The following is a 19055-nucleotide window of genomic DNA, read 5'->3' as shown; positions in this document are numbered from 1 at the left end:
AGAATGGTTAAATGGTGAAGCAAAAGCTATTACAGCAAAAGATTATCCTTCAAAGAATGGAAAAAGGACCCAAATGACGCAAATAAGAAGCAACGTAAGCACTGGCAAGTCAGATGTAAAGCATTAATAAAGAAGGCTAAAAAGAATATGAAGAGAAACTTGCTGCAGGTACATCAGAAGCAGAAAGCCTGTGAGGGAATCCATGGGACTGTTAGATCACGATGGAGCAAAAGGGGAACTCAGGGAGGAAAGCCATAGCCGAGAAACTGAATGAATTCCTTGCTTCTGTCTTTACGGAAGAAGATATATGAGATCTGTCTGTACCAGAAATGGTCTTCAAGGGTGATGATGTGGAGGAACTGAAAGAAATTGCGACATTTTGTGCCTGCTCCATGGGGTAGCAGAATCTTCTGCAACTCCTCCTGATTAACAATGGCTCATTCTATTTTTAGGAGTTTCCAGTTCATATTTTGTTTTCTTTTTTTCATTCTACAACTCCTTGTCCTCGTTAATCCTATGGTTACATCAAAGGATGCCAGTAAATTCCAGTTATCTGGGACTGTCGACTGCTCTTCTCTTTTCAGCATCCATCTCTCACTAGAAATGTAAATGACATTTTATCTTGCTTCCCAGCACCATCTGGACCAAATACCACCACTCCCATTTCATGCAGCCTACTGAATTGCCAGTCTCTCTAGAAAAAAAGCTGTTAATATACGGTTCTCTTATGTTTAACTGAGACTTGGCTTTTACCAGGGGAAGAACCCTATCTTTTATGATGTCTTCCCCCTGATTGCTTGCAACTATCCCTCTCCCGATAGTCTAAATGTTGAGGCGGCCTTGTGGCTATTTTCTCCAATTCTTTAGCACTTAAGGAATTGCCCATGCAGGACTTTCACTATCATAGAAACACAGAAAAATGTAAGCATATAAAGACCATATGGCTTATTCAGTCTGCCCATCCATGCCATCTACTCTCCCTATCACTGCCTTGGAGATCCTATGTACTTGTGTCAAGCTCTCTTGAATTCAGATACTGTACTGTTTTCATCTCCACCTCTTCTACCAGGAGGCCATTCTATGAATTCACCACCCTTTCCATGAAGAAGTATTTCCTCAGATTACTTCCGAGTCTATCCTCTTTCACCTTCACCCTATGCTTCCTTGTTCCAGAGCTTCCTTTCCACTGAAAGAGACTCGCCTCCTGTGCATTTATGACACATAGGTATGTAAATGTCTTTATCATATCTTCCCTCTCCCACCTTTCTTCCAAAGTATACATTTTGAGATCTTTAAGTCTGTTCCCATATACTTGATGATGAAGACCACTGACCAGTTTAGTGGTATAGTTGCTCATTTAGTAAAAGGGGGTAGGGGGCTTCCTGCTATTTCAGGCCAGGATGCTGAATTCTCTAACTTTGTTACTGATGCTGGAGCTGTCATTTTGATGAGCTGAACAACTAAAACCAGGTATAATGCACACATTTTATGGACCCCAACACACCGTTTCAAAAGTAAAAAAAAGTTAATCCTGCGTCATAGCTAAATTCTCACATAATTGGGTAATCTACCCTGCAGGAACTGCCCATAGAAAAAAATGGATTTGGAAAATCTCTTTTCTATTTGTAACCCGGGTCTCACCCATGTGCTAGCTCTGGCTCTGGGCCACAAAGCAGATTAGTCACATTCAGGGCCATTCTCCCCTCACTCATCAATTCCAGTATACATGCAATTAAGCTTGGGAGTGGGTCAATGGTCAGGAATAAAGATTCGGGGGTTTGGGAGACACTCATGTTCTCTGGGATCGGTTCACTCTCACTTCTTGGTCCCCAAAGACGCATTGTAATCCGCAGTCTATGCAAGAACTCAAACTTTTATTTTCCAACTTTGCAACAGCAGCAACACCAAATAGTCTTTTGTTATCCAACTCCAGGTATATACAAACTCTGTTCCAAATCTTCTGTTGTTCCTCAGGGAAACTGCTTTACCACTTTTCTCCTCAGGTTTATTTACAAGGGCAAGTTCCCAATAGGGAATATGTACATATATACAGTTCTCCTATTCATGCCTATCCCTTCAGCAGTGTTCTTCCCCCTGGCTGCGTCTCCTCCTTTTCTATAAAGACTCAAACTCTGTGGGTTCACACCCTCCTCTGGTCTGACCCTCTGCCAGTGGTGACCCCTCTCTGGATCCATCCTGGTCTCTGGACCGAGCTCTCCCTGGCTCAAATCTCCTGCTCCCAGGCTGGTCTCTCCTCTGCCCACTTGTAGCACACACAATCTCCTGGTAGCCATTTTCAGGAGCCATACTCCTCACTTATCCCAAACTGTTGGTGGCAGAACTGCTTGGTCACCCTTCACTACATTTATTGATTTTTTTTATTGCCCTCCTCTTTCGAGTGCCAAATGGGAATTGGTATATCATTCTTTACCACTTGCCAACACTAGATTCCCCAGCCTCCTCAATATAGGAGATTTCAGTCAGCATGAAGATACTGTTGAATGCCCTAGAGCAGCCCAGTTTGTTTTTTTCCAATGTGATCTGGGTCTCCGACAACATATTTAAACACCTACACATGCCACTGGACATACCCTTGACTTATACTTTCATGACTTTCATCTACAATATGGCTGGATGATTTCTCTTCTACCTCAATCTCTTGGTCCAATCACCATTTTCAATCATTCTCACTTTTTGTGCAGCCTATTCCTAATTTCAGTTATCGTTCTGATTACTGGACAACGTCTCCACTTATTGGATCTTTCAACATTACCATCCTTTACAAATCTATTTCCTCAATATTTTTCTACCCATTCACTGGAAGATCATGCTCAGTGCTGAGATTCCATACTAAGCTATAAACTAAACTCCTTTGCTCCATTATATAATTCAAATTATTCCATCCATATGCGCCAACCTTGGTTTCACATGGGCTATTAAAACGCTGTCCGTACAGCAGAAAGACACTGGAAAAGGGCTTTGGCAACGAGAATGTTTACGTTTGTAAAATGATATACCCATGTATGTGCTGGCACATGGATGTATATGTTCTGAAATACTGGCACATACACATTTTTATTGCCATGATGTGCCAGCTGATATTTTAGACATTGATACTTGTGAAATGGATTCTCTGGCCTTATGTAACCAGTACATACACATCTATTCTTGGATGTATTTTAGAAGAGGCAAATCCTGTTCTAAAATACTAGAGGAACTTGAGATGTCCTGACCTGAATATCTAAATTCCACTTTCTGCATCTTTTCTAAAATGCAGCTGCATGTCATGCACAGCAAAATTACGCACTAGAAATAACTCTTACCACACACTCTCCTCGGGCACACACACTGTAGGGATCATTGTAGCTACATCTTGTGCCGTCATGTACCACTTGATTCATAAAAACCACCTCCCCTGTTTCATTGGACTGGCAAATGAGCTCACACTTCTGTGCATCTGTGGGAAGAAAATCAGAACTGAAATGGAAACATAAGCACCAAGTATTACCTGTGCAATGAAAATATGGTAAAAGTTGTTGAGACTACTATGAGGCTGCAGGACTTGGACTCTCAACATGGCTTAAATCTACCAGGACATACAATGACCAGTGAAATATTATTGTGAGTCATAATAAACTAATTACCGATCGGGTTTGTTTTTCCAAGGACAGGGTCTAAAAGGACACACCCAATCCATTCCCAGTAAAGGATACTTATATCTTCCCAGCCTGGACATATGAGAAAGTGCTTCCAATGCTATGAATTCTGGATGATGAAAATCTTTATCTAGACTACGCATTCTACTGTAACAATTTCTGCCCTTTCCAAGTGTCTGTTCTCCTTCTCCCCTCTCACCATCAGGATACTCGTGAGGTAGCCAGGTATGTTTAGAACCCTGGTGGCTATAGTATGAATTGCGTTGGGAGCACTGTTGGGCTCGGAAGTCCTCATAAGGTCCTCGACACTCTTCACTGTTGCACACCTGGTATTCATAGCTGGCTCCAGGACATTCACGGCCTCCATAGACTGGGCTGGGTAATGAAGAAATTGAAAGCAAAAGAAAAGGAAAAGTAAGTGTGAGCATGTATTCTGGAACAGATGCTATCAAGCATTTTGAAGATTTTTATCTTCCACATATATTCAGGTCATGATTCAAAAATGGGAATCCATCTGGAAATAGCTGGAGAAGGACTTTCCAAAAACCATTTGAGTTGCTATTTTAACTAGACTTTTAATATCTCATTCAAATTTGAGCAAAGTATTGTGGTTTCCATGTTAGTTCCCTTGAATATGCAAAAATAAGGGTAAAAAAACAGGCTGTGACACTTTTTTACTGGAATAACGCAATACACCTGTGCCTGGCTTCAAGAACTACACTTTCTTCATCAGTTCAGTGATCCAAAGGCTCAATTATATTGGAATTAAATAGCACAGAATCTATAAGGCATTGAGGTGTCTGCACATGCTCATATAGATCAGGTATCTACTTAGAATTAGAAATATTATACTTGATCACTTATTGTAGAACGAGAGGACTTGAAATGAGATTGAAGGGGGGCAGACTCAAGAAAAATGTCAGGAAGTATTTTTTCACGGAGAGAGTAGTGGATGCTTGGAATGCCCTCCCGCGGGAGGTGGTGGAAATGAAAACGGTAACGGAATTCAAACATGCGTGGGATAAGCATAAAGGAATCCTGTGCCGAAGGAATGGATCCTCAGGAGCTTAGTCAAGATCGGGAGGCAGGGCTGGTGGTTGGGAGGCGGGGATAGGGCTGGGCAGACTTGTACGGTCTGTGCCAGAGCCGGTGGTTGGGAGGCAGGGCTGGTGGTGGGGAGGTGAGGATAGTGCTGGGCAGACTTATACGGTTTGTGCCTGTGCCAGAGCCGGTGGTTGGGAGGTGGGGCTGGTGGTTGGGAGGCGGGGATAGTGCGGGGCAGACTTATACGGTCTGTGCCAGAGCCGGTGGTGGGAAGCGGGACTGGTGGTTGGGAGGCGGGGATAGTGCTGGACAGACTTGTACGGTCTGTGCCAGAGCCGGTGGTTGGGAGGCAGGGCTGGTGGTGGGGAGGCGGGGATAGGGCTGGGCAGACTTATACGGTCTGTGCCAGAGCCGGTGGTTGGGAGGCAGGGCTGGTGGTGGGGAGGTGAGGATAGTGCTGGGCAGACTTATACGGTTTGTGCCTGTGCCAGAGCCGGTGGTTGGGAGGTGGGGCTGGTGGTTGGGAGGCGGGGGTAGTGCGGGGCAGACTTATACGGTCTGTGCCCTGAAGAGCACAGGTACAAATCAAAGTAGGGTATACACAAAAAACAGCAAATATGAGTTATCTTGTTGGGCAGACTGGATGGACCGTGCAGGTCTTTTTCTGCCGTCATCTACTATGTTACTATGTACTGTGCTGTATACATCCAGTAACACTATAAAAATAATAATTTTTATGATTATTGTGCCTTTATTATGTTGACTGGTTTTAATTCCATTAATTCAGATCCTATTCAAGGACCAGTGAATCATACAGATATCATTGCAAAATGTAAGTTCCTCCAGAGAAGGGTAGATTTTTTAAAAATTCCAAATGATGATGTTATGTCTTTTAAATTAAAAATTTCCAAACATTTTAAGAGTCCAATTGGTATTGCTTTACAACCTCCAATCACAATTGGTATTACCATCAGTTTTTTACTCCAACATCTTTCCACTTCAATTGGTAGGTCACTGTATTTTGTTATTTTACCATTCTGGGGGTGAAGTCAGCACTTGGCCCATCAAGTGTCAATATTCATAAACTACATAAATAGGGCTGCATAAAAGTCAGTCCTATCTTTATACAGTGCCACACAGCTGGTTAAGTGCTGAATATTGAACAACTAGATATGCATTAGCTGGCTCCGCAAACCTGGAAATTTAATGCCGAAGCACAGACATAGTTTGGCATTTAATTTCTGGGCATAACTCCAACAAGGGTAATGCTAAGTGCCGCTGGCTGAATATCGGACCTTAAATATACTTAATGACCATTTTGGGGCCTATGTAGTAAAGCATATTAAAACTGAAGGGTAACCTGCACTATGGGTTGGAAAGGCTGTAGAAGCTTGGAGGTGGTGAGGTACAGGGTGTTTTTTACATGGGGAGGTGGAGAATGAGGAATAGTGAAAATGCATACTTGCAAGGGGAAGTCCAGGACATTGCTTCTACTACCTTACAGGTTGTTACCAGCTAGCTTGCAGACCCAGTCCGAGCACCAGTAATGGATTTCCAGGTTTGAGGAGCCGGCTAACACCTAGTCGGTTACGTGCAATATTCAACACTTAACCAGCTATTGGTTACCGCATAAAGATAGGACTGACTTCTATGGGGTCCTATTTATGTGGTTATCCTGGTTGGTTAAGTTCTGAATATCGGCACTTAACCAGCCAATTGCCGACTCCACCCCTGGAAAACCTCCAAAATAGCCAGTTCTGAGTTTGGCACTAACTGGTTAAGTGCTGCCGAAAAAGAGTGGTTAACCCTGAACAGGTGCTTTAACCGGCCAAGAGCTGTTTCTGGTTGGTTAAATCGCATTGAATATTGACCCCTGCATTTATTTCATGCTCCATTGCCATATGATACAAGCAGCCTCAAGTGCACCTCAAGTAGAAACTACTCAATAACATATAAACAGCATATATAAACTCTAAAGAACTACTAGAACTGTGGTAATGAATCATTCCCATGGTATTTGCATATTTAAAACAGAGACATTCATTTTTAAGCTGATCATGTTATTTCTAGCATGCATGCATTCAGTATACTAACACTTAACATGCACATTATCCATTATGCTCACTTAAAATTTTAGATACACAGGATATACGTTTTTTTGTGGTGGTGGTGGTGGGGGGGATAAATAAATAAATAGTACATAGACCCTGTAATGAGTTTGAAAGAAAAGCAATCAACTACACTATTGAGATGTGCAAAAAAGTAATTAAGGGAATTTCAATGAGTAACTTGGACTTCCCATAGCTGAAACTTTTCTGTTGGAGAAGCATCCTCAGCATGGCTGCTGAATGGGATGGTAGAGTTTGGGGTAGATGGAGCGATATTGGCATGGATGAGGGTGAAAAAATAAATCATCAAAATCAGCTGAGTTTTTTCCTATTTATCTATATGTACTAAGGGGGAAGAGTTGAATATTTGGTGATTCCTAGTATTGGATAGAGCCTTCTGCAATATACACTGCACTTCCATGCTGTTTTGCATCAATGGTGTTTCTGGGTTTCTTGTGGCACTGGGCATGGTAGTTACCCTATTACTTACGGTGGGTTGCTGCATTGCCGACTGCGTGAACGTACACCTCCTCCACATGTCCGGGAGCATGAACTGAATCTGGACCAGGTACTCCAGCTTCCATCGTGGCCGTAGAGCTGGTCAAAGGTCTTCCAGATACAGTGACCTTTAAAACACCACTAGAAGTAAGGAAGACAGACATTAAACAAGTACGCATCCAAGGTTCTATCTGTCATCAAGCTGCTGTTTAATAACGTAGTCTGAGTCTTGCGGAACACCGTATAAAAAAGTATATTTCTTTGACAGTGTCCTATATCATTGTACCTGACAAGATCTATCTACTACTACTACTATTTAGCATTTCTATAGCGCTACAAGGCGTACGCAGCGCTGCACAAACATAGAAGAAAGACAGTCCCTGCTCAAAGAGCTTACAATCTAATAGACAAAAAATAAAGTAAGCAAATCCCTCAAATAAGATTGAAATCAAGACAATACTGAACCTGAAACTCCTAAACTGACCAGACGACTTAGAAGAACTGAATGATTGAAAAGATCGAAAGCTATAGTAAGATCTAAAGATTCAAGCAGCATCTCACTGCCATGATCCCATATTGTACGTACATAATTACTACAGCTAAGATGGAATACTTAATGCTGATGCTCCTTTTGAGCCCCTGTTCTGTTTTCTTCCATGACCAAGTGGCTCTCATTGAGTCCAAGCTACCCAGTGCCTGAACTCCTGCATTGTTCTCACAATCTCAAGAGAAGGGAACAGGAGTTGAGCTCTACATGTTTCAAACTCATTGAGAATCATACAGGGCTAGAACAAAACCGAACAGCTGTTACAGAGGCAGCACAAGTTGCAAACTTCCAAAGAAGGTGATTAGATTGTAAGCTCTTTGAGCAGGGACTGTCTTTCTTCTATGTTTGTGCAGCGCTGTGTATGCTTTGTAGCGCTATAGAAATGCTAAATAGTAGTAGTAGTAGGGGAGAATGTATACCAGGAAGGAAAGGGAAGGGAGCTGCCTCTGCCCCCTGGCAGTTATAATTAAAAACATATAACTAACAGTAAATCTTCTCATGAATGATAGCTATCGTGTCATGATGATTAGGTTCATTAGAAACAGGCCACCTCCACCTAACATAGAAAATGTTTCTATACTGTCTCAACCTATAGCTCAGAATGGTTGACAGGACAATTAATTGTCAAAAACAGATCAGTGGTGATCCTACCATTAGGCCAACTGAGGCAGAAGCATTCTTTATGGAGCAGCATCACTCCTTTCCACCCTTACACTGACCGCGGTCTGGCTTCCCCCCTTCCCTAAGTTTTACCTTTTTGATTTTCAAAAGTCGGCAGTAGCAGCGATCCCCATACACTGGTGCCCCTCTGATGTAACTTCCGGTTTCCTCAAGGGCAGGCCACAGTACAGAGAAGAAGCTGGTGCTGGTGGCATGGCAGCGTATAGGAATCGCTGCTGCCTCCGACTTTTGGAATTCAGAAAAAGAAGGTAAACTCAAGGGATAGGATTTGGGGGAGGATGGAAGGGGAGAGAGACCAGACCATGGAGGGGTGGGGGAGGGAGGGAGAAAGAGTGTGAAGGGAGGAATGTTGGACCGGGGCGGGGGGGGGGGGGGGGCGGTATGCCAGGGGTGCCATCTCATTTCTGCCTCAGGCGGCAGATTGCCTTGGGCCACCCCTGAGACATAATTACACACAGTAAAATAATAGTATAATTTTTCTAGATATAAACAAACCTAACTACAAATCTAAAATCTTTCTAGAAAACAAAAAACCTAACCAACAATCTAAGTACATTTTGAAAAGCCAAGACTTCAAAACCTAAAATAATCTTGCCCCAGTTTAAGTTCTGTTGACAAGTTCCATAACATCACAGTTTTTTTTATGAGAGGAAGTAAGACTTTGGGTTGAAAGTTCAAGTAGACAAAGCTTGTTCTTATGAATTAATCTACTAGAGTAATGACCTGTCCTCAAGAAAACTAGTGATGACATATATGCAGGGCAGCAACCATACAAGATTTTAAAAACTAAACACAAAACTCTGAACTCAATTCTAGCTGCCATGGAAGCCAGTGCGAAGCTCTCAACAATGATGTTAACTTTATCAAATTTGGATTTATGAAGTACTCTTGCTGCCGTATTTTGGAAAGACCTAAATACAATGAATTACAGTAATCTATTCTAGAAAATATCACAGCATGAACATTAATTAGTCAGTGGAAAATAGGACCAAATTTGAAACAGAAAATACAACTGAAAAAAATACAGATATAGTTACCGTATTTTTCGGACTATAAGACGCACCGGACCATAAGACGCACCTAGGTTTTAGAGGAGGGAAATAGGAAAAATTTTTTTTTTCCTTTTTCCCTCCTCTAAAACCTAGGTGCTCCGGTGCATCTTGTCCGAGTTCGGGATCGCCCTCCCCCCGAGTTCGGGATCGCCCTCCCCTACTCACGTCACGCGATGTTCCCTGGTGGTCTAGTGACGTCGGGGCAGGAAAGAGCCCCCTCTTTCCTGCCCAGCGCGCTGCTCTCCGTCCTCCTGTATGCTGCCTGACGGTCTCGGCGAGATTCAAAATGGCCGCCGAGAATTGAAGTCAGGCAGCATACATGAGGACAGAGAGCAGCGCGCTGGGCAGGAAAGAGGGGGCTCTTTCCTGCCCCGATGTCACTAGACCACCAGGGAACATCGCGTGACGTGAGTAGGGGAGGGCGATCCCGAACTCGGGGGGAGGGCGATCCCGAACTCGGAACTCGCTACCTTCGGACTATAAGACGCACCCCCCATTTTCCTCCCAAATTTGGGGGGAAAAAAGTGCGTCTTATAGTCCGAAAAATACGGTAAATGTTTAATTTATTGGTCCACTGCTGCAGGATTAGAGGTTCTGATTAAAGATACCCTTCGATCACTGGGAGTGTAGTTCAACCTCCATCTCTCCTTTGCCGCATATATCTCATATGTAGTAAAGGCATCCATTTTTGCCCTTAGAAGATTCACTCCCTGCACCTATTTCTGGATCTCCGAGCCCTGAGGACGCTAATTCATGCACTAGGAGTTTACAGGCTAGATTACTGTAATTCACTATTTGTTGGTGCAACTCAGGGAAATCTTACATTTACATACCACCTGTGCACCTAAATGTACAGAATACTGACATTTAGGTGTCTAAGTGTACACTGACCCACAAAAATATCATTTGGGCACCTAACCAGCTCATTTTCGAAAGTGATCGCCGGCCATTTCCTGACAAAAATCGGGAGATGGCCGGTGATTTCTTAAAAGCGGCGAAATCGGTATAATCGAAAGCGGCATTTTTGACAGCATCGCCGCTTTCCCATCGCTTTGCCGGCAAAAGTTCAAGGGGGCGTGTCGGTAGCTTAGCGAAGGCGGGACATGGGTGGGCATGGGCGTGGCTACCAAATGGCCGGCTTTTGCCGATAATGGAAAAAAAAAAGCGGCGTTCCGTAGTATTTCGCCGGGTTTACTTGGTCCTTTTAGTTTCACGACCAAGCCTCAAAAAGGTGCCCCAACTCATCAGATGATCACCGGAAGGAATCGGGGATGACCTCCCCGTACTCCCCCCCAGTGGTTACCAACCCCCTCCCACACTAAAACAATAAAACTAAAAACCTTTTTTGCCAGCCTGTATGCCAGCCTCAAATGCCGTACAGCAGAATGTGTTCTATCCTCTGACAGCCTTTTCCTGGTTGTGATGTGGCTCTCGGGTGAGTGTGACACCTTTTCTGCATTGTGGTGGGTGTAGGGTAGTGGGCTGTACTCCCATGGTGCTTTTCCCCCTGCTAACTGGGTCAGAGAGTGTCCAGTTTTGTTTCCGGTAGTCCATGAGGTAGTGGCCATTTTTGTAAGCCACTTTGAGATCCCTTTCATGTGTTACCCACGTTAGAGAACTTAGTTATTACCTTGAATGTTGCTGAAAGAGGGCATTGTACACCATTCTGCCAGCTCTGACCTACTGCTAATCTCAGTACCAGGGAGACTCTTTGCCAGTGGGGCACAACCTCTGATCTGCAGTTAACTGTGAGTAAACGTACTTATTCAAATAAAGGACTTTTTCAGAGATTAGTCTTCAGGTGTCAACTGGTGTGCCAAGGTTATACAGCAGCAACAAGTCCTAGAGGCCAGCGTGTATGCAGGTCCCTGGAGCACTTTTAGTGGGTACCGCAGTGCACTTAAGGCAGGCGGACCCAGGCCCATCCCCCCCCACCTGTAACACTTGTGCTGGTAAATGGGAGCCCTCCAAAACCCACTGTACCCACATGTAGTTGCCCCCTTCACCCCTAAGTACATTTGTGGGTAGTGGGTTTGGGGGGGGGGAGTTGGGGGGCTCAGCACCCAAAGTAAGGGAGCTATGCATGTGGGAGGTTTTTCTGAAGTCCACCGCACTGACCAGGTGCCCAGCTGGTGTCCTGGCATGTCAGGAGGGCCAGTGCACTATGAATGCTGGCTCCTCCCATGACCAAATGCCTTGCATTTCGCCGGGTTTGAGATGGCCGGCAGTTTTTTTTCATTATCACTGAAAAACAAAACCGGCGAACTCTGGCATTTGGCCGAGCTAAACCGTATTATCGAAAAAAAAGATGGCCGGCCATCTTTTTCGAAAATATGGTTCCGGCCAGCTGTTGCACCGCTGCCAAAATAGATCGCCGGCGACGTTTGATTATGCCCCTCTAAGCGATATTCTACAAACAGGCACTCAAACAGCATAGCACATATTTATAATGAAGGGGGGGGCATGGTCAGGCCATAGGCAGGGTAGATACTTAGGGGCCATTTTACTATGGTAGTGTTGGTATGTGGAATTGCCACGCACTGAGGCCACTTTTTACAGCAGCAGGGAAAAGGCATTTATTGTATTGGAGTCATTAATGGCCATGTGCTAATATCAAAATTAGCATCCGACCATTTACTGCCCGAGCCCTTACCATCACCTATCTAGTAGGTAGTAAGGGTTCATGTGCTAACCTGGAGGTAATGTGCCTACGCTGCCAAATTACCACCAGGAATGCCTATTCCCTGCCCCCCTGCGCTAGCACATGGCGAACTCAGAACTATCGCCAGGCACCTGGCCAAGCCTGGCAGTAATGCTGTTTTGCCATGCACTATCCATGTGGTAGCTCTACCGCCGCTTGGTAAAAAGGCTCCTAAGGCAGGCAACTTACAAAATACAGTAAGTTGCCCACTTGCATGCCATGTTCAGGAGCCCTCATTTACGCCTATGGCAGGTGTAAATGGCGGGGCAGGACATACAAATGTACGTGCTAGAATTTAATAAGGATTTTTGGGCTATGTTAGTTACCTGAAAGCTCAATTATATGCTGCTTGAATAAAAAATATTCTACAATCTGTTTTCAGTCTTCTGGTTATTAGTTTCATGGACTGCCCTCTTATATTTTTTAAAGCTGTCTTGCCATTAACTGACAAGGAGCATTTGTAAAGGTGGTTTGCTATTAGTTAATCCCTATGGTCTCCTGATTACTCTGTTTCCTGCCTACTTTACTATTGAGTAAAAAAAAAAAATTCTCAAGTGTTTGATGGAGCACTTATTACACAAAAACTTATATAATGAAAAGTGGCGTACCTACCTTATATGCCACCTGAGATGGGGCACAGCCCAACCCCCCGGACACTGCACGTATGCACCCCCAACCCAGGCTGAGCGCACCCCCACTTCCAAGCAGGGGGTGTGCGGAGCAGGCACATGGCTGTTGGCTATGCTGGTCTCCTGCCTGGAACAGAAAGTTGACCTCAGAGGGAGCAGGGATCCAGCAAAGCCGACAGCCGTGCACCTGTTCCATGCACTCCCCTGCTGCTGGCACCTAGGGCGGACCACCCTGCCCCGCCCTAGGAATGCTAGATATAATGAATACCATTATAACCACGTGTAAATTTCTGTATCAAAGAAGGAAACCAGTCATGAAATGTTCACACATCTTGTTTTCAGTTTGTTGTCCCTCTTCCCTTATAAAAGTCTGTTCACAAGCACTATGTGGTCCACATGTTAAATGCAGTGCTGCATGTACCTTTGCTGAGGCGCATTCTGTCCCATCCAGTGGAGGACCCTTTTTGGTTTTGCAAAAGTATGGGTTATCTGGGTGGCTGCACCATAGTTGCTTGCAAGGGTCAAAGGTCCTGAACTGCAGAACAAAGAATGGTTTTGTCATTTCAGTAGGTAGAAATTGTTACTGGCACTCTCTTCCTCCCCATTCACTGAGAGAATGTACTGCTTTGTGAATAAACATGTCTAATTGTAGATTTCATGCAGATGTACCCATGCATATATGATAGAGAAATTCATAGATCAGAAGTGATTAGTGGTACTGGGGAAGATATAGGAATGTACAGAGATAAATGGAAAACAATACATTATCAGGTTAAGAATTCACAGTTCTATTAATAAGCAGGAGATTATGGGGCTCATTTTCAAAACAAAAACAAACAAAAAAGAAAAGTCCAGAAAACATGATAAGGTTGCAGTTGCAGATGGGTGTTTTTCTCTCAATAATGTCCAAATTACAATTTTCGACATGCTGATTTTAGATGTTTTTCTCCACAGTTCATCCAAATTTCAAGAGGGTGTGTTGGGGGCATGTTTTGGGTGAGACATGGGTGACACTAAAAGAGATATGTTTTTCTGCAATAACCAAATAAAATGAAAATATCTAGGTCCAAAATTAAGACATTTTGGGCTAGACCTGTTTCAGTCAAAACTAAGTGATCAAAAGGTGCCCTAAATGACCATTGGAGGGATTAAGGCGTAACTCTTCCTTACTCCCCCAATGGTCAGAGACGCCTTCCCGCCCCCCCCCCTAATTTGTTACAGTGAAAGTACATATCAGGCTCTATGACAGCTTCAGATAAAATGGCCATTCTTATTAGAGCAGCAGGCAGGTCCCAGGAGTAGCCTAGTAGTCGATGCAGTGAACTGTAGCGAAGGGGACTCAGGCCCATATCTCACTCTAACTAAATACCTACTGTACCTACATATAGGTGACACCTGCAAATTTGAGAGCTATTCTAGAGGTGTACAGTTGGGTACAGTAGGTATTTTTCTGATCCTTGAGATCTCACAACATGCAACATAAGGTGGTTATACTGAGATGTGTACCTTTTATGTGAAGTCACTGTAGTGCCCCCTAGGTTGCTCCACTGCTCTGCTAGGATGTCTGTGTAGCCAATCTACTAAGAATGATGGCCGCCAGACATCCCAATGGCTGTCTTTTGGACGTTTTTCTCTTGGTAAGGGGAGGGGGTGATGGGGAGGGGGAGTGACGGGGTGTGCGACGGGGGAGGGGAAATGTGACAGGGGGCGGAGCGAGGGCGTGGAAGGGGTGGGGCGGGTGTGAAAGGGGTGGGGTGGGGTGTGAAAGGGAGTGGGGCATGTGTCCTCCTTTTGGGGGGACAAAATATGGTAACCCTACCTCTACTCCCTCTCCTGTCCTGTGTCTGTTTTAGTGATTTTCAATTTTGTTTCACGATACATTGCAGAGCTGCCAAGTTACCCATTCCAGGAGGGAGACTTTTTGGCTGGTCCTGGATTTCTGTCAACTTCATCCTGGTGCATTATGGGACCTGCAGCACTGATTTCAATGGATAGAATCATGGACTTCAAATACTACACTGCTTTGGGATGCAAGTTTAAAATCAGGACTGGCCAAATAATCTCCCTCCTGGAATGGGTAACTTGGCAGCTGTGTACATATCTGTATGTGGGAAGCTTTCAAATAAATAAAAAAGCTGTCAAATAAATTTTAAAAAAAATCGTTTATCCTCCACCTTTTAAGGTACTGCCTATCCAACTACAATAGCTTTAGACTTTTTACAGATGCACCATATAGGCAGTCATAAGCGCTTGTTATTGTTTTTATGTAGAAATATCTTTATTGTCATAAGCAAAAATAAAGCCATATAGCATAGAACTGAAATCTACAATACAGCATTGCAAATAACAAAGCAAGGACTTGAGCAATGTCAAAAACATTTTGACTATAATCCTACCCCCTTTCACAGACCCCTCTCCAAGCCCCCCCCCCCAAACTCCTTTTACACCTCCCCTGATCCCCTCCTAAAAGAAAGAATGCAAAACAATATAAACCTCACAAGTTTGCTAATTTTTTCAGTAGCATTAGCTATTGTTTTGGACTAATCAATATGGTGGCAAGCTGCACCTACTGGCTTCAGCCCAGATAATGGACCAGATAGGCTCATGTCATTTCCAGTCATCACATCTCCTTGTCCTATGTGGATCCAACCTCTAAGAGTACTACCCCACCCTGGGGTCCACTGTGTACTAATCAAGGCCAAGGAGGGAGGGTCTTACAGTTCCCAAGCTGGGGAGCATAACTTCCTACCAGGAATAGCTGAGTGTGGAAGGTGCAGCTGTTCTTGCCTGAGCCAGCTCTGCCTGAACTTGAGACCAGAGACTGAGGGACAAAACTGAGGGACCTGAACAGCCTCCTGAGTTATGTACAACCCTATGTATGAACTTATGAGAAATAATAAAAAGAAAAAGTACAGCAATGACTTATATTCAAGGCACAAATACTTACTGCAGTCTAGGGAGCTCTGGAGAATACTTGCAAATAACACCTATTAAAAACAAAAGGACCCTTTTATCACCCAGCGGTAGAGCTACCGCTGGGTTTTCGCATGGCAAATCGGCCCTACCACCAGGCTCGCCCAGGAGCCTGGCAGTAGTTACGGGTTTGCCGAGCACCATTTCCGGGTAGCGGGTGTGCCCAGCAGTAATCAGTCAGTGCTGCATGCTGCCCGATTACTGCCGGGTTACTGCCGGAGCCCTCACAGCCTCCTAAATAGAAGGCAGCAAGGGTTCCAGCAGTAGTACATAACCGTGTGGCAATTTTTTAATTACTTCACAGTTATTTATTGCCTCCTTAAGAAAAAACACTTTTATTGTGCGGCGTGTGGCCTTGGCACACAGCAATCCCATGTACCGACACCAGAATGGCCACATTTTATCACTGCTTGGTATAAAGGCCCCAAAATGTAACAAAATCCTAATTTTGCTGTAGTCTTTTTTCAGTTCAAACAAGCCTTTTTCTTGTATATTTCCCTTCATTTCAAAACAAACATATACCCTCAGTATCTCAGACTCACTAAACTACAGTGCAGATGCCCTTCAGTTCTTCTTAAGAGAGGCTGTCTGCCACCTTGTCAGAGATCGATACTGCCTGCAGTTCTACTTCATCTTCATGTATTTGCTTGTGGATATCCACCAACTGGTTATGGAAATCCCTAGCTGTTTAATAACCTGCACTGCACAATAATAAGAGCATTGCTACAGCCCTGCAGGGTGCTTGATATCCTCAAACCATCCCACTTACATTTCTAGCAATCAGGAGGTCATACTCACAGCGGTACACATTTTGTAGCCCACCCCAAAATCAAAGCGGCACTGCTCATCCATGGGGTAGTTGATTCCAGGCAGCTCAGGCAATTTGGGCCACTTGTGTTCAAAAGGATCATCCAGAAGACAGTCATAGGAACTGCAGCAACACAGGACAGCAAACAAGCAGGTTCAGAAGGTAGCAGCCACTTCTTCATAAATTCATAATTTTACTCTGTGAAAACCTTGCACTACCAGGTTAACACATTACAGGCAATGCAAAATGGAATAATCATAGTGATACGGAGGGTATACGATCTAACAAGGAAGTGAGATAAAGGGCTAGATTCTGTCAATGGCACCCTAAGATAGGAACCGAAATTCTGTGCTTTAAGGGGTCTTTTTACAAAGCTGCGGTAAAAGGGGGCCTGTGCTAGCATCAACATGTGTTTTTGACGCATGCCGAGGCCTTATTTTACCACAGAGGGTAAAAGGCTGGCCATTTTTGAGGAAAAGAAATGGCTGTACACCCCTGTAAAAAATTCCTGGCTACGCCACTGATAGTGACTGATCTGGTTCAGGGGTGCCCTGATCATTAAGCCACCTGAGGCGGGGGCCTCAGATGGCACTCTTCAGGCATGGCATCTCAGGGGTGGCTTTGCGGCGTTTTACCTTGTCATGGTGATGTTTCAAACCCAGCAGTGGAAGTGATTTCCATTTGCTGCCCTGCCACCATTGGAACCCGCCTCTTTCCTTTACTGCAGCCACCTGAAGTAACTTCCTATTTTGCTTAGGCAGTTGCAGTAAAGGGAAGAGGCGGGTGCCAGCGGTGGCAGGGCAGTGTATGGGAACCGCTGCTGCTGCTGCTGGGTTTTGAACGTCACCATGATGAGGTACAACACTTCAGAGAGAGGGGCCGCATCTCGGCCCGGGAGGACGGCATGTTAGCTCTGCCTCAGGCGGCATCTTGCCTTGGGCCAGCCATGATCTGGTTCTTCTATATTCACATCCTTACATACTGTTACATATATGTGCAGGATACCTTCATAACGGCACATACAAAATCCATACTTATGTGCACTCCCATACATCCAATGCACGTATGGGGGTAATTTAATAATAAGATGCCAATGTGAGAAGTCCATAAAGGACTATTTTAAGCTTATTTTATAAAGGCAACACCAGAACCTGCCCCAGCAGCACACCAGTGCCCACACGTAACTTTTTACCTGCTCTAAAAAAGATATAAATATGCATGTACATTGCACACCAGTGCCCACACGTAACTTTTTACCTGCTCTAAAAAAGATATAAATATGCATGTACATTGCAGCTCTACCCCCACTCCACAAAAACTGCACCTCTGGGAACATCAATACACAGACTGTAAAAAGGCAGATGCAATCTGTGTGCATATTTTTATACACAAATGCAATCGTGCAACATTATAAAGGCCCTTTTCTGTGTGTAAAACAGTCTTTCTTGTTTCTGGAATGCTGTGCAGTATGCTCAAAATATCATATTGTATTATTTGACACAGCACTCCAATTTCAAATACTTTTAGAGCACTGTATTGTGTTCTATGGACTTCTGATGAAGGTGGTAAAGCCGAAACACGATTCAAGTCGAGTCCTGTTTACAAGTTTCTACAATAAAGAGCTGTTTAATTTGGACCCATTGCTTGTCTGCCTAGTGTTTCCAACAGTATATTGCTACCGTTTGTGACCTGTGGGATCCTTTTTGGTTTTCTCTTTTTGTGCTTTGTAAAACAGGCTTTATAGGCAGAAGAAGCTTTATAAAATTGCCTCCACCTTGTATAAAACCAATTTCTATACACAGGCAAAATAGGTTATATTACAGAAATACTGAATATGATACAGTACTAATTTCTGTAAAAATTAATGATCACCCTAGAACATGAAGACATGACCAACAGGGGTTTACAATGCAAGAAGATAAAAAAATGAATGTTTTATTGTTCTTTTCACTTCTTACATTTGTTCCAAAGTTCCCAAGTTCAACACTTTATAGGGCTTTATTTCTCCAATCACAGGTACTCTCGGCTGCTCTACAAATGTGCAAGATGTGAATTTTTTTGTGTTCAGAATTACTGCATTCCTTATTTTCACTTTATCATTTTGTCACTCACTATTAAAATTCACAGCAGAATACCACAGCATAAAAAGAATGAAGCCACCAAACGGCAAAGACAAAAAATGTTACTTATCTCCTTAACCAGTCTGTATAAAAATGTTTTTCTGATGCCATTCTTTGTCCCTCTATCACCTGACTGTGCACCGGTTTTGACAGTACTGTGTCAAGGACTTAAGCTGAACAGTGACAAACTTTTGAAGCTACAATAGCACGAGACTACCACTAGGGGTGCCATTTTGGA

At 43.9% G+C, this 19055-nt stretch overlaps 1 protein-coding gene across 1 annotated transcript in view; it reads right to left on the bottom strand.

Moving 5' to 3' along the window:
- The window catches only part of ADAMTS14 (ADAM metallopeptidase with thrombospondin type 1 motif 14), a 372712-nt gene that overhangs the window by 56965 nt on the left and 296692 nt on the right, over positions 1–19055 (bottom strand). Inside the window, exons 14-18 of the mRNA XM_030204905.1 lie at positions 16688–16820; positions 13338–13451; positions 7299–7447; positions 3856–4031; positions 3324–3457 (exon numbers count right to left, since the gene is read on the bottom strand). Of these exons, the coding sequence (XP_030060765.1) occupies positions 3324–3457; positions 3856–4031; positions 7299–7447; positions 13338–13451; positions 16688–16820 (706 nt within the window). The remainder of the gene's footprint in view (positions 1–3323; positions 3458–3855; positions 4032–7298; positions 7448–13337; positions 13452–16687; positions 16821–19055) is intronic.

The sequence above is a fragment of the Microcaecilia unicolor genome, chromosome 5 (genome assembly GCF_901765095.1).
Source record: "Microcaecilia unicolor chromosome 5, aMicUni1.1, whole genome shotgun sequence".
Classification (NCBI taxonomy): domain Eukaryota; kingdom Metazoa; phylum Chordata; class Amphibia; order Gymnophiona; family Siphonopidae; genus Microcaecilia; species Microcaecilia unicolor.
This window is presented reverse-complemented; position numbering and strand designations above follow the sequence as displayed.